The following is a 19,136-nucleotide window of genomic DNA, read 5'->3' as shown; positions in this document are numbered from 1 at the left end:
TTTCTTCATTTCATTCTTATAGTATATGAAGAAATGAAAAGTATACTTTTCATCTCTTCTTCTCTTCTACAATTGATTTCCATATGTATTTCTGCTTCACCTCAGCTTATTGAATAATATGTAAGACATAAACACTAACTCTAGCTTGTTGAATAATACATAAGACATAAACACTAACCCTAACTTGCTGAATAATACATAAGACATAAACACTAAACCTAGCTTGTTGACTAATACGTAAGACATAAACACTAACCCTAGTTTGTTGAATAATACGTAAGACATAAACACTAACCCTAGCTTGTTGAATAATGCGTAAGACATAAACACTAACCCTAGCTTGTTGAATAATACATAAGACATAAACACTAACTCTAGCTTGTTGAATAATACATAAGCCACAATGGATGGTGCGGAAGCACGTCGTCGAAGTGGGAGCTGGCTCCCTGTGCAGCGTGGAGGAAGTAGCGCTGGCCGTGGGGGAGATAGTTGGCTATACACTGGGTGCACTGCAGTGGGTCTTATCACTGTCGAGAGAGGAGGGGGGGCAGGGCCTCATCCACTTGGCCAGCAGAACCGCAACCTTCAGTTTACAGTTTATTCAAAGGTTTTTAACAGGTCTGGCGGATCTGGTGTGGAGAGAAGTGGCCAGCTGCATGTTCAGACATGTGAGTAACCTGGGACTGGACTCTGTTTCTACTCGATTCCAAAGTGTTCAAGTCATGGGCCTTTTTTAAGGAAAGGTCAGGCAAAAGCCCTTCCTCTCTGTTTTGGCTTCTAAACGAGCCGTTCTTTTATGGTGCCAGACTGAACATGTCCCCCGAGGCCATGCCAGGCATGGAGGCAGCGCTGCTTCGCTCCAGGACTCTCCTGCTGAAGCAGGTGATCAACGCAGCCGGGCCTGACAGGACATGACAAATGCCGGGGGCGCTGGGGTTGTTGCTGGGGATCCGGTCCACCAGGGCAATTCAGAGAGCTCTGGAGTTGTGGAGGAGGAAGCTGACCGCTGCAGAGAAGCTTCTCCTGGCCAGATACCAAAGAGGGACTGAACCCGACTTAGAGGACCCCTTTCCGGATCTGCAGTTAATTCCTCAGCTCGGCGACGCTTCTGGCCCGCTGCTGAAGAAGGCCCGGGAACTAGACCTCCGCACAGGTGACAAAAACACTGTACCATGACTGTGTGAGAGTGATCTGCAGGAGAGCACTGAGCGACAGGACGCCATCCGTGTGGATCAGCAGGCTGGGTGGAGACGGAGCGGCTCAATGCTGGAGAGTCCTGTACAAACCCCCGATCCCCAAACGAACTGCTCACCTCCAATGGAGGATTTTGCACGGCGCCATCGCCTGCAACGCTGTTGTGTGCACTTTTAGCTCCGCTGTGTCAAACACCTGCCCGTTCTGTGGCCACCCTGAGACGGTTTTTCACTTTTTTAGCGTGTGTGAAAGACTCACAGGTTTCCTCACTCTTTTATCTCAGGTTTTTAATCTATTTAATGTCACCTTTTCTGAGAATGTGTTCATTTACGGTGCAGGGTACCAAAAGAAAGCACAGAGAAAATGGCAGCTGTTCAACTTTGTTTCGGGCACAGCAAAGCTGGCTATTTATGTGTCGCGCAGGAACAAGGTTGAGGAGCGTGCGGGTCAGGACGCAGCCTCAGTCTGGCGCTGCAGCGTCCGATGCAGACTGAGGCTCGAGTTTGGTTTTTATAAACTGTCAAATGACCTGCCAACTTTTATCGATACATGGTGTTTTAATGATGCTTTGTCCACCATAGTTGTCAGCATTTTACACTTTTCTGATCTTGTAAACAATTAATTTATTAATTTTATATTAATTTATTAATTAATGAAATGTATTTGTAAAAAATATATTCTTGTTGTTCTTGTGAAGAATAAAATTCCAACTGCAATTAAAGAGAGTCACAAATTCTCTGATGTATATGGACTTCGTTTAAATCTTAAGAAATATGAATTGTTCCCAATCCATGAATGTAACAAAGACATTTTCAACATGCACCTGGGAAGTCAGAGCTGAAATATTTAGGAACGACTTTATCCAAAGACCAACTTTACTCCCAACTAGCAAAGAGATCAATAGTATTTATTTACTTACTTGGCAATTCGAGTGGTTAGCGCGCCGACCTCACAGCTAGGAGACCAGAGTTCAATTCCACCCTCAGCCATCTCTGTGTGGAGTTTGCATGTTTCTCTGGGTACTCCGCTTTCCTCCCCCATTCCAAAAACATGCTAGGTTAATTGGCCACTCCAAATTGTCCATAGGTATGAATGTGGGTGGGAATGGTTGTTTGTTTATATGCGCCCTCGGATTGGCTGGCCACCAGTCCAGGGCACAGTAGAAAATGAATGAATGAATGAATGAAAACCCATGACATCAGAAAGGGCAATATGGCTAAAGAATATAAAGATGGAGGACTTTTTAAACGCTACCTGAAATTGAATTGGGTGAATTGGTAGATAAAAAATTGTGATTCCTTTTGGTTTTGCATCCCCAAAAAGTTGTTTAGTGAATGAGGAAAATTGGAATTCCTGCTGGGATGTGATTTTCATATTCAGAAGCTCCCTGTCACTTTATCTAACTTTTGGGAGCAGATCTTATCGTATTGGAAGATGGTACACACATACAACTTTTCACCTCACAGGATTCCAATCTGGAATACCAGATTCATCTTACCCAGAAACAGATCATTATATTATGATGACTGGATGAAGAACAACATGGTGTGTTTCAGATCTTAAGAGTGAACTCAACTTTCAACAACTCGTCAGCAATGTCACTTCCAGCCACCAATATCCAAATGGAAACATTTACTCAAAGCCTGACCAGAACCCTTTTTATGTTTGGTCACAAACAGCTTTCATTACCGTGTCTCTATATCTCGATACCACCATCTCAGGTCCTTCAATGTCTGCAGAACCATGCTGCAGATGTTTTATCACTCCATGGTGGCCAGCGGCATTTTCTACGCTGCAGTAAGCTGTGGCAGCAGGCTGAAGGCAGCCGACACTAAGAGACTCACTCAACAGGCTCATCAGGAGAGTTGGCTCGGTCCTGGGAGTGGAGCTGGAGTAGTTGGTGGAGGTGTCAGAGAGGAGGATGCTGAGGAAGCTCTCACCCCCTGCACGCCACCCTGGAGTCCTACCAGAACACCTTCAGTCGGAGACTGAGACCACTGAGGTGCACCACAGAACGCCACAGGAGGTCTTTCCTACCTGTGGCCATTGGACTGTATAACCCCTCCCCCTTCTGCAGGAAACATAACTTAAGCATAACTTCTGATATTACATCTCACCATGATGCACTATGTGGATGTGCATCTGCCTATATGGTGTACAATTAATAGGCTTTGCTTATGTTCATATAAGCTTGACTATTTTCAATCACATAACCTATTTTTATAATGTCAACTTCTACTACCATATCATATCATATCATATCATAGTCTGTTGTTATTTAAGGTGCAATACCATTATTATAATTAGCATGTGCTTTACTTATCAGGTGCAAGCTTTGATCGTATATTTAAGGTCATGCTTCCGCTGCAATTTCCTGAACACTTGCACTGTATACTGGTTGTATTTTGTACTTTTGCTGCTGTAATCTATAGTGTATTATCAATGTAGTGTACTCTGGCACAAAACCTCTTGTCTCTCTGTCTGTCCCTATCTACCGTGACTCTGACCCTGCTAACTTGCGATTAGCGTAACTGCTAAAGTGTGGCGAGGACTTGTTCGCGAGGGACCAAGAGACCTGTAGTGAGACCAGAAGGATGTGGAAGCGCGAGGAAGACCCGCTCGATTACACATCCTCTCACTGGGAGAGGCCCTTCTCCAGTAATGGGAAAATTGAACTGCTGCTGCTCTTCACTGGAGCTGATGGCGAAAGTTTGTCCTGCTGGCCAATATGAAGTCGCCGTGAGGGCGATAGTGGCCGGTACTGGCAGCGATTACGATGATGAACTAGCCTGTAACCTCCCTACAAGACTATCCAAAGCTGCTTTCCAGCTGTGGGACGTTTACCTGCTGCTGTTGTAGGAATTGGCCACCTTCACTTTAGGCCTCGTCTGTCACGCCCTGTGTGGGTTCCCATGTGACGTTTGTTTGTGTTCCCTGTCTGGGCTTTGGTTTCCGTTTTGGACACTCTTATTTTGTATTGGACTTCCTGTTTTGCCTCGTCTGCCTTCGTTGCCATAGCCACCCACACCTGTCCCTAATTTGTCCCGTGTATTTAGTTCAGGTGTGTGCTTCTCCCTGTGTGGGGTCATTATAGTTTGTCCGTTTGCTTCCTTAGTTGCTTCTTTCCTGCTGCTGCAATTTTTGCAAAAAATAAATATTTTTACCTGCATTTGGTCCTGCTCTCTGCATCCTGGGGTCAAACCTTAAAGCTCTCGAGACTGCCTGTGACATCGTCCAGTGGGTGTCGAGTTGGAGGAAGGATGACCACATGAGTCCACACTGTCCACATTGCATACATGAGTATGCAAGAGATTTAAGTATTTAAGTATTCAAGAGATTTATTCCTGACAGACAAACCTAATGCAACGGAGCTCCGGGCTTAATGTCTTTCCCTGTAGGCCTATCGAGAGATTGGTCTTAATACAGAGCCAGACAAAAAGAGCACAGCTAAACGTCCCTGCCCGGTTTTAGTTGTGAGTTGCAGTTGCAGCGGTTGCTGGCGGCCAATGGGTGAAGACAGCGCCCTTCCATGGCAGGCAGATGTGGACCAATCCGTGAAGGGGCAGTAAGGTGAGTAGAGCCCGGCGCTGGTGGTGCCGGCCTATCTGTGGCGTGTCCTTCACCCCAGGTGTCTAGAGGTTTGATGCTTGTGTGCTCCTGATGTGTCTATGCCATGGTGACTCAAATGTGTGGGTGTATTAAGCTGCTGCAAATCACGCAAAGCACTATGTGGGTGTAACTGTTAACCTTTTAAGTTTAGATAACGGCTAAACAAGTAAACTATTCATTATTGTAACAAAGGATAAAATATAAGTCCCTTCATTCCTTCATTGTCCAGGCATTATCCTGCCGTACAGGCGAAGTTGCAAGAAGCCTTTCAGCCGAGACATTTCCTGGACAATTTCAGAGCTAACCTAGCTGCGTGACGCTGGGCCCCGGGGCAAAGTCTGGATGTGTATGCGGCTGATATAGGGAAGCTAGTGGATGAGGCCTTCCCAGAGAGGAAGAAACATTTAGGAGATTCCTTGCTGGACTTGACCCCTGCCTCAAATCCAAATGTCAGGAGCAGGCCGCTGTCATTTGCGATTTCTACAAGCTCCTGTTGCACAGACATGCTCGAATCACTCGGTTTATTCACAAACAGGTCACAAATCCACTCCTTTGCAATTTGTGTGTCGTTAGTGATTGGGAAGTAGCGCTCAAACTCTTGTTAAAGTGTAGACAGGCGTTTGTGAACCAGCTAAGAGAACGCACGTTCAGGTGATGTGTCTTTCCAAATCCCTGCGAATGTCTGAAACATGTCAAATATCCCTCCGTTCACTCGCCAATCCCACAATTCCAATTTGGCTTTAAATTCAGCTATTTCATCTGCCAACTTAAACACAGTTGCCATTTCCCTTGAAGTGACAAATTGAGTTCATTGAGCAAATTAAATATGTCGCACGGGTTAGCGAGTTTGATGACCCAATCCTTGTCGCTGAAATGAGCTGCCAGTGGAGGGTTCTATTCGGAGAGAAATCTCTGCAGCGACTCTCGTAACTCAAACACTCTGGCCAATGATCTCCCTACGGATAGCCATCTTACTTCTGTGTACAAAAGAAGTCCTTTGTGCGTAGCATCCATCTCCTCACAAAGCTGCTGGAACAGCTTTGATGAGGTTAATAACTTTAACAACATCATTCAATACGTTGTGAAGCTCAGCTGACATTTTTCGACTGGCCAGCATTTCTCGGTGAATAACACAATGTGGGGCGTCACATTCAGGTGCAACCTCCTTAATCCGAGTGGTGAAACCAGACAGCTGTCCTGTCACAGGAGCAACTCCGTCCGTGCACACACGACACAGAATGACCAGCTCAGTTTTGCCGATCAATAATCATTCAGGGACTTGAATATTTCTGCAGCCGTTGTGTTTGTTGGTAACAACAGTGCACATAACATGCGCACTCATGCACGTCCTCCTGATAAATATATCACACATAAGTAAGCACTGTTGCCTTGTTGTCAAGATCAGTACTCTCATCCACCTGAATCGCCTACCATGGTGACTTTTTAATTCTCTCCAGCAATTGCTCCTCTATGTCGGCCGCTATACCATCAATGCGCTTTGTGACGGTGCTGGCAGAAAGAGGCACCCATGCAACCTTTTGAACAGCAGCCTCTCCTAAAATTTCATGGCAAATATCCTCGGTCGCAGGCAAAATAAGTTCTTCTCCAATCGTGAAAGGTTTCTTGGCTTTAGCAACGTGGTTCGCCACGAGGTACGATGCTCTCAGTGCATTCGCATTTGTTGATATGGTGGCCCTCAGTAATTGTTTCTGTCCTTCGTACTCGCTCTTTTTTTTCCAAAGGCTTATCTTTTATTCCAGGGTGCTTAGTCTCTAAGTGCCGGAGCAGCTTTGAAGGCTTCATTGCTTTGGACTTGGCGCCTGAGAGTCACCCATATTTTAGTTAGGATTCTTGCTATTGTCTGTTAAAAGAAGATTTTGTTTTCTTCGAGATTGTAAGCTCATCTTCTGGCTCGTCAGGCGCCTTTTTCCCCGTAAGAAAGCTGTCCAAAGACGTCTGTTTTTCAGTCCTCTTCGCTAGTGTGGGGGCTAATTATTTGCAGGAACAAATGTGTTGTTCCTTTGTTATTATCAAGGACAAGCGCACATAGATATAAAAAAACAAGATGTACTGCTAGCGCCAAAGGATTTTTATGCCGACATCCAATCCAGTTGTATTATTATATCTGTAGAGAGTAGACAGGGATATTGGTGTGTCAAGGGGCACAGGCCAAAGTTAATTTGGCCAGAATGCGGTCTTAATAATAATAATAATAATAATAATTTCTTTATTATTTCTGTGAGGCCCGGTAGCAAATGCGCCACGGGGCCGGTACCGGTCCCCGGCTCGGTGGCTGGGGACCCCTGGGCTAGACCATCTGAATTCACCAGGCTGGTTCGCAATTGGAGGAGGAGCCTCCGAACGTCTGGCTTTCGTAGACCGGGTAGGCTACTGGAGTAGGATGCAGATCCTGAATCAAGCACAGCCGTAGCTTGGAAGTTACGTCACAGCTGAAACTTTCTTGAAACAACACTTGCGAACAACGACAAATCCGACCTGAAGACGTGCAATTTATTCCAAAAATTCAAATGTTTACATGTGGTTGTGATCACAGCACAGAAAAGAATGAGTGCGCAAACGACAACAACAAATCATTTGGAAAGACTTACTGAACCTGACATTTTTATTTCAGTACGTCTTCACGCGACGGCGCATTGCTGGTGACGGCATCACCACGCGACTCCATTTGTGCTACGCAGTTGGTTGTTTGGATTTGTTGGGCTATTTGAATTTTCTACGAGAGATTTTGATCTTGGTGAATGTTTCAACGTTTTAGTCCTTCATATGACAGATAGGAGAAGCAACGCCAGGAAGCCGCCAGCATCACTTTTTATTTGTGCCGCCCGAACCTCCGGTGTATGTTTGGTTCGGCCCAGCTGATGGAATACGCAAAGGGTGCAGTTGAAGGTTCGCTGCTGGCTACCAGCAACGTCAGCAACGTTCCGGCCTTCCTCGCTAAACTGTGGACTTTGTTGGAAGACCCTGAAACTGACCCCCTCATCTGTTGGAGCCCGGTACGAGCTCAATTCTCAGCATATAATATTGCATTTCTAGTAATACTATTGTATGCAAATATGCTAGTGTTAGCTTAACATGTTATCCTCGTACTGAGCATGTTATTCTTTAGCTTGGCATCGACAACATTAGTATTACCCTAATATGTAGTACTTTATTAGCATGTTATCTTAGCACTGACAATGTTAGCTTGGTATGACAGTACATAGTATTTTATTAGCACGTTATCTTAGCACTGACAATGTCAACTTGGTATGACAGTACATAGTATTTTATTAGCATGTTATCTTAGCCCTGGCAATGTTAGCTTGGTATGACAGTACATAGTATTTTATTAACATGTTATCTTAGCACTGACAATGTTAGCTTGGTATGACAGTAGATAGTTTTTTATGATAATTTTATCTTAGTATTACAGTATATAGTATTGTATGGTATTCCATCAGCTAGTATTTGAAGAACATGTTATGTTGTGTGAGGGATGAAAGCTGCTGGAGGTGATTGGATAGCAGTGGTATGATGATATATGGCTGTAGAGCGATGGAAGCTGGTGTGTAGTCCAAGTGCAAGAGAGAAGGAGAGATGTCCAAGCGATGGAGCTGAGAAAATGAGACTGTACGGATATCAGAAGTTTGTAAAAGGCTTTCTTTTTTGATCTTGTGTCAGACGGGAACCAGTTTCCATGTATACGATCAGGGTCGGTTCTCTAAGGAGGTTCTCCCACAGTTCTTCAAACACAACAACATGGCCAGTTTCATCCGACAGCTCAATATGTGTGAGTATGACTTTACTGATGGATGACAATGTCCTTTTAACAATACTTGCCACTGGCTGCAGCCTATCACATTTACATGCAAGCATGCTACTTCCTGTCCACCACAACTGTTCTTGTCAACTGACTGCTTGTTTGAATTTCCTGAAGATGGCTTCCGGAAGGTGGTGCACATCGAGCAAGGCGGTCTGTTGAAACCAGAGAAAGATGACACAGAGTTCCAGCATCCATTCTTCATCAGAGGACAAGAACATTTACTGGAGAACATCAAACGCAAAGTCACCAATGTAAATAGGAGCACTTTAAAGCATGCAGCACACACTGATCTCCATGACGACACTGCCTTTGCAGGTATCTGCTGTGCGGCAAGAGGAGGTGAAGATCTCAGCAAATGAGGTCAGTAAGATCCTGAATGACGTACAAATGATGAAGGGAAAGCAGGAGACCATTGACTCCAGAATCATCGCCATGAAGCAGTAAGAACTCCTTCACACTCTCTCAGCCTGACAATTCCATGCAAGTGAAAGAATGTCTGCTCACAAACAGGACCGGCCTTGCAGGTCTTCAAGGCCTGGAAGGTCTCCCAATGGCGTGTGTTGGAAGCAGCACTGAACAGAAGCTGTGTGTGTGTGTGTTTCAGTGAAAACGAGGCTCTATGGAGGGAAATGGCGTGTCTGAGACAGAAACACGCGCAGCAGCAGAAAGTGGTCAACAAGGTACACTGGCTGACAGAAAACACTGGCTGACAGAAAAGCCGCCTTGCTCTGAATGCTTCTTTGTGTATTCCATGGAAGCTGGAGCTTGTACCATGAGAAAAGTATCCTTGTTTGATCAGCATTGTAAGAACTGCACCTTCTTCTGCTGTAACTCCTCTCCTGAGACACACCAGCACGCACAGGGTCTTTGGTGGAGCCTCTTGATGGCATTCATCTGCATGTGATGATCTCCTACATATCATCTCATACCACTGCCAATCCTGACTGTTGGAACTGTCTTAGTCAGTGCTCCAAAACCAATGCTTTTTTTAATCTGGTTGGGCCATGTGGACTTTAGGGAGTGTTTTGGCATTAGGGTGTTAATATACTGGCAAACCGGTATAGCGTCTTCCAGCATCAACGATCAGTATAATCAAACCCAGTTGGACTTTATTGATACACAAGATCGATGAGATGCTGTCATCATGGCCAGAAGGAACGTTCATGTGGGGAAGTATTTACACGATGGAGCACAACAAACACTAACAGCTTGAAATGGTGATAAACACACCAAGGTTGGTAGAACCTCCTCTTATGGAGTAAGCTAGCGGGGTTAGCTTAGTTTAGCATGCTAGTGTGGTTGTGTGTGTGACTCGGGCCAGATGAGTGTATCCTCGCCACTGGCATGTAAGGAGCGTCTTACCATGGCCCGTGACCACCCTTGAAATGACTGATTAACATATGTCCATAAGCAGTTGGAATAGCACGGATGTCTACATTTTCCTTAATGCCAAGCACAGGCATGACTCTGCTGAGGGTTCAGTAGCAATGCCATCCCATTAGAAAGGTTAGCAGGTTAGCATACATCCATTTAGTAGCAATGTGTGCCATCCTATTAGAAAGGTTAGCATACATACATTTAGTAGGTTAGCCACACCCGTAGCAATAAACACCAAACTAGTCTATTTCATCATATGGATTAAGCTTTGGACATTTTTATACAAGACTCTCCTCTATTGAAACACCATCTGCTTTTATATGGTCATACGTCCATAACAGCCAAGCCTACTTGGGATGTATCAGGATATGAGGATGTCATTGAATTGATTGGAGTCTTGTATAAATAGATACAAAGCTTAACCAGTATAATTAAACAGACGAGTGTCCAATTGTACAGCACATGTATTGATTCATTGGTAACTATACAACAGGTACATTTCCTGTCCAAGTGACTTCACATTTGTGGTGTTCCAACCTTTTGCTGTCAGCGTTGCTTTATTCAATTTGCATATGATGATCTCTTGCTCCACCTCTGCTCGACCCAAAGTACATAGTATGCTAACCTTTCTAATAGGATGGCACACATTGCTACTAAATGGATGTATGCTAACCTGCTAACCTTTCTAATGGGATGGCATTGCTACTGAATCCTCAGCAGAGTCATGCCTGTGCTTGGCATTAAGGAAAATGTAGACACCCATGCTATTCCAACTGTCTATGGACATATGTTCCCTTATTTGTTTACACAGTTAGACAGCATGGGGCAAACAGTGCTCTTATTTTGAACGCTGGAAGTGTGTTCAGTGTGTTTTGAGAATGTAAGACGAGCTGGGTGCAAGAATAGACATGCTTTTGGTCTTTTTTCACTGAGGACCTGCACAGGGTCATTGGGCATGGTAAAGGTGCTCATCCAGCCTGAGTCACTAGCATGCTAAACCAAGTTAACCCCGTTAGCTCCATCACCGTGTTTATCTTCATTTCAACATGTAGTAAAGTCTGCTTTTTCCCTTTTGAAATTATCATTTATACCAGTATACACCACTATGTCATCATTGCAAGAATGTATACCATTCTGTCATTGTGTGACAAACAGAATGGTCCTTGAGATACTTGGATGAAATCAATGAAATGAGAGGTACATTGACCAGTATGAAATGAAAGGGGCAGCGGAAGCGCCACAGGGAATGTGACAGTACTTGACATTCCATCAGTACGCTACTTATGCTACGCATAGCAGCCTCCTCCTCCGTGTAATGTAGATGTGTTGGTAGATAATCAGCAAGGGGAAACGTGTACTTGCTAGGCGTGTTAATGTGTTACTGTTACTCCAGAGTAACTAGAGTATCAGGATGTTCCATTACCTACAAGATGCTGCTCATACAATATCACCACATTCACTCAGCACTGAATGATGGCGCTAATGGAATGTTTTATGTCTTAAATGGACATAATACATAGTGTAAGTGGTGGTTATGTTTATATACTATAGTCTTAAATGGACATAGTACATAGTGTAAGTGGTGCTTGTGTTTAGGACTACAACAAAAACCTAAGCCAATGACACGACTAGTTACTCAGCCAGGCAATAATAAATGACAAGTCCATGAGGAAAAATCCATGATCACAATGGCGTTCATGGCACGAACGACGCAACCAAACAAGTCATTTTCCACACAACATAGCGGCTTCAAATACGACGAGTGGCAATGGTGAAAGGAGTGTGCATCTTACTGCTGAGTTGTTTTATCCATCAAGCTACCTGATGCTACCTCAGTTAGGGTAGGTCTTTTTTCCACAACAATGTCATAACGAGAATTTTTCTCTTTCAAGTTGATTCAGTTCCTGGTATCGCTGGTCCAGTCCAATCGGATCATGGGAGTCAAGCGAAAACTGCAAGTTGAGCTTGAATGTATATTTGTATTATTGTGTATGATTGTAGTCTTAAGAAACAACTCTTCCGTCTGCAGCCCACTGATGCTCAATGATGCCAGCAGCACCCACTCCATGCCCAAATACAGCCGACCCCTTTCACTGGAGCACTTGCTGTCTGCAGCCAGCACCTACTCAGCGGAATCCTCTTTGACCTCTGGACCCATCATCTCTGACGTCACAGAGCTGGCCACGCCCGCATCAGAAGAGGTGGTCAGTGACTGGATGGAAGCTGGGTGAGGATGCTTTTGGGGACCACACTGCAATGGAATATTAGCTACTCGCCACACATTTCCACCTAAATTACGCTGGGAGGTTTCCTTGCTCTCTCTGTACGCAATTGCCATGGCAAGCTCTCAGCCAATCAAAGTGCTGCCTTTTATAGCTGCTTCCTACACCTGCTACTCCTAGCTAGTGTCAAAAGTTCAGTATCTTAAACAGCATGTGGATCCCTTGTTGTCTGTCAGTGCTAACAGCATTGAAAAGCACCAAGACTTCTCCAGGCCCACACACACACACACACACACCAATCCTGTACTGTACTACTAGAACTTTAAGGCAAAAGCATGCTCAAGGCTAAAATGTCAACCCAACTCAAGCCATTGGTTTATCTCACACCTGCAGAAAGACTAACATCAAGGAGGAGGAGCCTGTCATTCCTGACATGGTGGACAGTCCTGTCCTGGAGGATGTGGGTACGTCTGTAGACACGCCTCTTTCTCCCACCGCCTTCATCAACTCCATTCTGCAAGAAAATGACACGCAGTCTTCCCAGAACACCGTAATGGCCAACCTGGCGCCAGGTAAGTCATCAAGCCTACACGCTCTGCTTCTTCATAATCCTTTGCCGTTCTCTTTCACCTCGATGCCTTCAGCTGCTCCTGTGGTTCTGATGAGCACCCCCCACACCGGGCCCCTCCCACCAGTTCCAAATGGCCAAACACCCGCCTCCAACCCAGACTTGGCTCACAAGTGTCAGACGGTTGTCTGTATTGACAAGTAAGTCTCCATAACTGAAGAAATATCTTATGTGATGAGTTATGAGTTTATTTCCACTGTCATCATCTCTGATGGCAAAGGCAACCTGAAACTCCATTGTAGACCCAAAACAATGTCAATGCTTGGTCAAGACCCAGGACCATCTTCTTTCTCTTTGGGCTTTTCCCTTCAGGGGTCGCCACAGCAAACCGATCTCCTGTCTTCCCTGTCTTCTGCATCTGTCTCTGTCATGTCCTCCTTCACTACCTCCAAAAACCTCCTCTTTGGTCTTCCTCTATGCCTCCTACCTGGCAGCATCCTTCTACCAATATATTCACTATCTCTCCTCTGGACATGTCCCAACCATCTCAGTCTGGCCTCTCTGACTTTATCTCCAAGGCCTCTAACATGTTATGTCCCTCTGATGTACTCCTTCCTGATCCTATCCATCCTGGTCACTCCCAATGAGAACCTCAGCATCCTCATCTCTGCTACCTCCAGTTCTGCTTCCTGTCTTTTCCTCAGCGGCACTGTCTCTAGACCAAACAACATGGCTGGTCTCCTTAAAATTCTCCCCTTCTGTATCTCTTCTCCCTGTAACCTCACTCTTCCATTTGGGTCCCTCTCATTCACACACATATACTCCGTCTCGGTGTGGCTAATCTTCATTCCTCTCCATTCCAGGGCTAACCTCCACTCTTCTAGCATCTCCTACCCACTAACAACGTTGAACAACACACCTTCAATTTCTATCTTCAGACTCATCACCCTATCTGACACTCTTTTTACCTCCAGGACATTCTTAACCAACTCCTTGTACTCCATTCCTCTTCCCATCTCCACCATGATAGAGCCAGTTGAACCCTGCTCCTAAACATCGAGCCTTGCTACCTTTCCACCTGGTCTCCTGGACACACAGTACCTTCCTCCTCTGCATCATGTCAACCAACTCTCTACCTTGTCCTGTCATAGTTCATTTATAATACTAGTACATTCAAAGTCCCTACTCTCCGTTCTCGGTTCTCTTTCTGCTTACGGCACATGCATGGTGACTCCTTACTAATGAGACTACTCATTTTCATGCAGTAGTCTTCTGCTTCTTTGTGTTCAATCCTCTTTTGGATATTAGAATAATTTATCTTCATGTACAGTGTATATCCTGTCTCTAACATATATCAGCTTTTTCCAGCCTCCAATATATTGGTATGGGCAACATTATTCTTCCATTTTTGGGGCTGATACCCATACTGATATTAGTGGTTGGAAAAAGCTGATATATGATATAGAAAGGATATATACTGTACTGTGATTGGTCACGCTCATCTTGTACAACTAACAGCTTGAACCTTTGCCCATGCCCATATAAGGATCTCTGGCTCACTGTGACGTCCCAGTGTGCATTCAAAGCCATCCCTAACTTCTTTCAGGACTCACTCTTCTTGCACACACTTCTTCGTTAGTGTGTTTACCATTTGCATTTTCAAATGTATCAGTGTGTATACAGTCCTTACATTGACAGTGTTACTAATGATAAATAATACGTTCCAGATTTTAATTTGTCTTTTGCTTCTTGTATTTTTTTCAAATATTGGTATTATTTTGGAATTATGTTCATGTATGTACAGTATTATATCCTGAGTATATTAATGGTCTTATTTCATATGTTGGCCTATCAGCCCATATATCGGAAATTGTTCTTTCTCACTCCCAAATATTTGTATCGGCATTGGCCCCAGAAATCCCATATCGGTCTGGCTCTAGTTACAGTATGGTGCGTAGCTGCTCTGTAGCAGTTCACAACTCAATACATGCCGTTTGAAACACTGACTGCATTGTAGCACGTGCTAGTAGCAGCAGGTGCAGGGGACTTCAGCACAATAGGTTCCAATGTATCTATAAAAGATTGGACTGAGGACATGAAGTAGATCCTGCATGGAAGTATGAAGTGAAGTTTGTGTGTATGGTGGAATCTGGGTAAGTGGGAGAGCTGCAACTTACACCAGGTTAAAATGTAACTGTAATACGCTGTATAAAAGTAGAGTGAAGAAAAGTAGAATGTCCTTGATGGTCCCTGACAGTGTGGCACTAAACTGGATATTGTTTTGCAAAGCCACAGCTTCCAAGGTGTCCTATTGTGCTATTCTGTGCTGCAGCTGAATGAGAGAGACATGGAGTGCTACACTTCGCTGGTCTGTGAGGGGCAGGGGCCAGCTACACAGAATCATCCCAAAACGTTGATACATGGCTTAGCAATGCTGGTGAATATATAGTAATGGGTCAAGCTGTAGTGCAGGTTGTTTTTCAACTTTTGATGAACAGCCTATGTCACTCTCATGCTTCTCTTCATTCACTTCCATGTTTGTCTTCGCATTTTCTACCGAACATCCAACAGTGCAACATGTACATTCTTGCACTTTCATCATACACTCTGTGTGTGTGTGTGTGTGTGTGTGTGTGTGTGTGTGCGCGTATGCGTGTGCGCGTGCTTGGGTGGGGTTTTCAGGTCTGAATTGTCGGATCACGTGGAAACCATTGACAACAGTCTAGAAAACCTGCAGAACATCCTGAACAACCAAACCTTCACCTTTGATACTTCTCCGCTCATGGAGGTGTGTGTGTGTGTGTGTGTGAGTGTGCGTGTGAGATGACAACACACATGAACTTGCCAAAATCTTTGTGTTCAGTTGATGTACCCCTCGTGGTCCCCAGGAGACTTTGACATCAACAGCCTGGACAGTGTGAGTAGCTTGAGCCAGTGTGTTGTGTGTTGATGCTCTTTCTAACATAAAGATCCTACCTTCATAGCTTCTATGTGACGACACCTCCAAAGGAGCCCATCAAAGCAACACCACAGGTAGCAGCACTCACACACACAACAAATTATACTCTACTATACACCAGACCTACATACTCTACTGTACCTACTATACTACACCTACTCTACCCTACCTGGTGTACCTACTATACCACACCTACTCTACCCTACCTGGTATACCTACTATACCACACCTACTCTACCCTACCTGGTATACCTACTATACCACACCTACTCTACCCCAGTGTTTTTCAACCTTTTCTCAGCCATGGCACATTTTTTACATTGGAAAATTTTGCAGCACACCACTAACCAAGAATGTTACAAAATGACACTGTGTACAGCATATTTAATTACCATATAATACATGTTTTTTGATCCTTTAAAAAACTTCTCGATGACTGTGACCACGACCTCTCACATGCATCACAAAGTCTAATGGAGGAACAAGGCAATCAGCCACATGTGCCACACGGACCAATATTACATTGCTCTGCCAGTCTTTACACCACAGACACTTGACAATGACATAATATTTGAAGAAAATGATTAAAAAATGTACAGTTTAAAAAAAAGTGTAGGTAGTGTAGTGTACTGTAGGCCGTGTAGGTAGTGTAGTGTGCTGTAGGTAGTGTAGTGTAATGTTGGTCGTGTAAGTAGTAGTGTATTGTGCTGTAGGTAGTGTAGTGTGCTGTAGGCTGTGTAGGTAGTGTAGTGTACTGTGGGTAGCATAGTGTGCTGTAGGTAGTGTAGTGTAATTTTGCTTGTGTAAGTAGTAGTGTATTGTAGGCCGTGTAGGTAGCGTAGGTAGTGTAGTGTGCTGTAGGTAGTGTAATGTACTGTGGGTAGCATAGTGTGCTGTCGGTAATGTAGTGTAATATTGGTCGTGTAAGTAGTGAATGTAGTGTAGTGTGCTGTGGGTAGCGTGGTGTACTGTTGGTAGCGTTGTGTAATGTAGGTCGTGTAGGTAGTGTAGTGTACTGTAGGTAGTATAGTGTAGGTAGTGCAGTGTACTGTAGGTAGTATAGTGTAGGTAGTGCAGTGTACTGTAGGTAGTATAGTGTAGGTAGTGCAGTGTAAGTAGTGTAGTGTAAGTATTGTAGTGTAGGCAGTGCAGTGTACTGTAGGTAGTGTAGTGTACTGCAGGTAGTACACTACACTAGTGTAGTATAGTGTGCTCTATGTAGTGTAGTATACTGTAGTCATGTAAGTAGTGTAGTGTACTGTAGGTAGTGTAGGCAGGGCAATGTACTGTTGGTAGCGTAGTGTAATTAGTGTAGTGTAGGTAGTGTTGATAGGTTAGTGTGCTGTAATGTAAGTAGTGTAGTGTAGTGTAATGTACTGTGGGTAGCATAGTGTGCTGTAGGTAATGTAGTGTAATGTAGGTAGTGTAGTGTACTGCAGGTGGTGTAATTAGTGTAGTGTAGATAGTGTAGTGTAAGTAGTGAAGTGTAGTGTTGGTAGTGCAGTGTAGGTGGTATAGTGTACATAGTGCAGTGTACTGTAGGTAGTATAAGTAGTGTAGTGTATGTAGTATTGTGTCGGTAGTGCAGTGTACTGTGCGTAGTGTAGTGTAGAAGAGCCACAGGACTAAGAGACATGTAAAGTGGTGTACATGATGACATTGTTGCTCTGTGATTGGTCTAGGGAAGCAGCTGGTGCAGTACACGCCTGTGCAGATTTCTGAAGCCGTCGATGCAGGCGAGGGCGGGGCCGACTTGCCGTCGTTACTGGAGTTGGAGGCGCAGCCTTTCCTCAATCCTGACACGCCCACTGATGACCAAACAGCAAATTGAACTCTGACCTCTGACATCAGCAAGGAGGGATGAGACTCTTGCTGTTACTGATCAGCAGGTCAAAGGTGACATTTTCCCTATGCAGACATTGCTTTTCATACACGTGTAAGAAGACGGAATATTTTTGCAAACTGGATAGCCAGCTGAGGTATTGTTGTGGCTGTATTTTAGTGTTTACTGCATCCAATCATTTGTTGGCTTATAAAAATACACAAGCTGTTATCGACAAATATGTCTCCATAGCAGTTGATGTTCAAAATAGACACATTTATTGTCAAATCATTAAAAGACATTTTGCGGGTTGAACTGCTTCTAAAATTGTTTCTACAGATCACAAGCACTGATAGCCATCTTAAATATTTCAAAATAAAAGCTAGCGGTACGGCTGGGATTGGACGGAGCGTGCTGATTGTTCTGTGCACTCAAACTGGTAGCGTAAGAACCGAACTTGAGGTTTGATGTGGAAGTCAGCAGGTATCCTCCAGCTCCAGGTTTTCTGAAGCTGTCAGCAAAAACACAAAAGACACCAGCATTCATACTGTCTGCTCTTTGGCTCACCTCACGCTACAAGCACACACTGACTGCTTGTCAAGCCCGTTGGCACCTCACCTTCAGGACCCTGACTCCATGGGTTGTACTGTTCAGTGACGGAACCTGCGGAGAGCAAGCAGAACCAGGAGGACGCAAAGAACAAACTGTCAGCACCTCCACTGAGAGCCGCTACACACCATTAGCATGCATAGAAAGCTTTCTCGATTGGGGGTCAAATCCAACTTTGTGTGAGGCCATGAATGCATCAAGGCTGACTTCTGACTGGTGATTGGATGAGCACAAGGAAGACCGGGGAAGCCAGTGTTAGGCTGTCTGTGTCGGTTGAGATATGACAGACACGTATCCCTCCCCCCAACGTGGTAAAGTAACTTTGGGATTTCTGATTGAGAACAAATTTTGCTATGTTCAATATTGAAATATTTCTTGCCACCTTATGTTGTATATTTGTAATATGAGGCTTCCAGCTCATATTTTTATCTATTGTGATCCCCAGAAATGTATTTTCCTTCACCCTTTCAATGTCTGCACTGTCTTTTTGTTTTTGCTGGTCCTTTCTGCTGCTACCAAACAGCATGATTTTAGTTTTACTTAGGTATAAGGACAATCTATTATTATCAACCCATCTTTTTAATATGACCATTTCTTCTCTGACCTTTCTAATGATTGTCTGTGCTCGCTCTGGAACAAAAAGCAGTGGTATCAACCGCAAATAATACCAGCTTTAAGTCTTTCTTAACTTTGCAGATGTCATTGATGTATAAGTTGAACAGTTTTGGTCCCAGTATTGACCCCTGGGGTAGTCCGCACGTAATATTCAAACTTGTTCTCCTAGCTTAAGATATTGGGCGCTGCCTCCAACCGGACCTGCCCGAGGACGAGCACTCAGTGTCAGACTTTGTCAGAATCACCGCTGGTGCTGTGGAGCTCAGAAGCCGGACGTTTTTTGCGAGACAGTGAGTACTCTCCACCTCTGTGGACGCACAGCATGTCTGACATGAATG

General features: G+C 44.4%; 2 protein-coding genes across 14 annotated transcripts in view; one reads left to right on the top strand and one right to left on the bottom strand.

The window, feature by feature from the left end:
- The first annotated feature begins 4,289 nt into the window (after positions 1-4,289).
- On the top strand, positions 4,290-17,889 carry LOC131101983 (heat shock factor protein-like). 2 transcript variants are annotated; one of them, XM_058047419.1, is made up of 15 exons: positions 4,290-4,494; positions 4,593-4,764; positions 7,595-7,817; positions 8,485-8,593; positions 8,741-8,877; positions 8,942-9,066; positions 9,231-9,306; positions 11,896-11,957; positions 12,033-12,230; positions 12,619-12,797; positions 12,870-12,993; positions 15,476-15,581; positions 15,657-15,710; positions 15,778-15,826; positions 17,435-17,889. In XM_058047419.1, the coding sequence occupies exons 3-15, from the start codon at positions 7,662-7,664 to the stop codon at positions 17,581-17,583; spliced, it is 1,524 nt and encodes a 507-aa protein (XP_057903402.1). In that variant the 5' UTR covers positions 4,290-4,494; positions 4,593-4,764; positions 7,595-7,661; the 3' UTR covers positions 17,584-17,889. The 2 variants fall into 2 exon arrangements, with proteins under 2 accessions (XP_057903402.1, XP_057903401.1); XM_058047418.1 differs by lacking the exons at positions 4,290-4,494; positions 4,593-4,764 and having other exon boundaries at positions 7,436-7,817.
- LOC131101992 (uncharacterized) overlaps positions 17,841-19,136 on the bottom strand; it is a 22,037-nt gene continuing 20,741 nt past the window's right edge. For 10 of the 12 annotated variants that reach the window (XM_058047430.1, XM_058047431.1, XM_058047433.1 and 7 more), the window contains one exon: positions 17,841-18,237. In XM_058047430.1, coding sequence (XP_057903413.1) covers positions 18,143-18,237 — 95 coding nt within the window. In that variant the 3' untranslated portion in view covers positions 17,841-18,142. The remainder of the gene's footprint in view (positions 18,238-19,136) is intronic. The other 2 variants (XM_058047432.1, XM_058047437.1) reach the window with 1 other exon arrangement.

Source organism: Doryrhamphus excisus, chromosome 14 (assembly GCF_030265055.1).
Source record: "Doryrhamphus excisus isolate RoL2022-K1 chromosome 14, RoL_Dexc_1.0, whole genome shotgun sequence".
Taxonomy (NCBI): Eukaryota; Metazoa; Chordata; class Actinopteri; order Syngnathiformes; family Syngnathidae; genus Doryrhamphus; species Doryrhamphus excisus.
Note: the sequence above shows the minus strand (reverse complement) of the source record. Positions and strands in the feature narration are given on the sequence as shown.

Bases quoted from the DNA above. Each gene is read 5' to 3' on its own strand.
- LOC131101983 (XM_058047419.1), top strand. From the start codon at position 7,662: ATGTTTGGTTCGGCCCAGCTGATGGAATACGCAAAGGGTGCAGTTGAA. The intron at 12,231-12,618 runs GTGAGGATGCTT...TCACACCTGCAG, and splicing joins AGTGACTGGATGGAAGCTGG to AAAGACTAACATCAAGGAGG. The intron at 12,798-12,869 runs GTAAGTCATCAA...CGATGCCTTCAG, and splicing joins AATGGCCAACCTGGCGCCAG to CTGCTCCTGTGGTTCTGATG.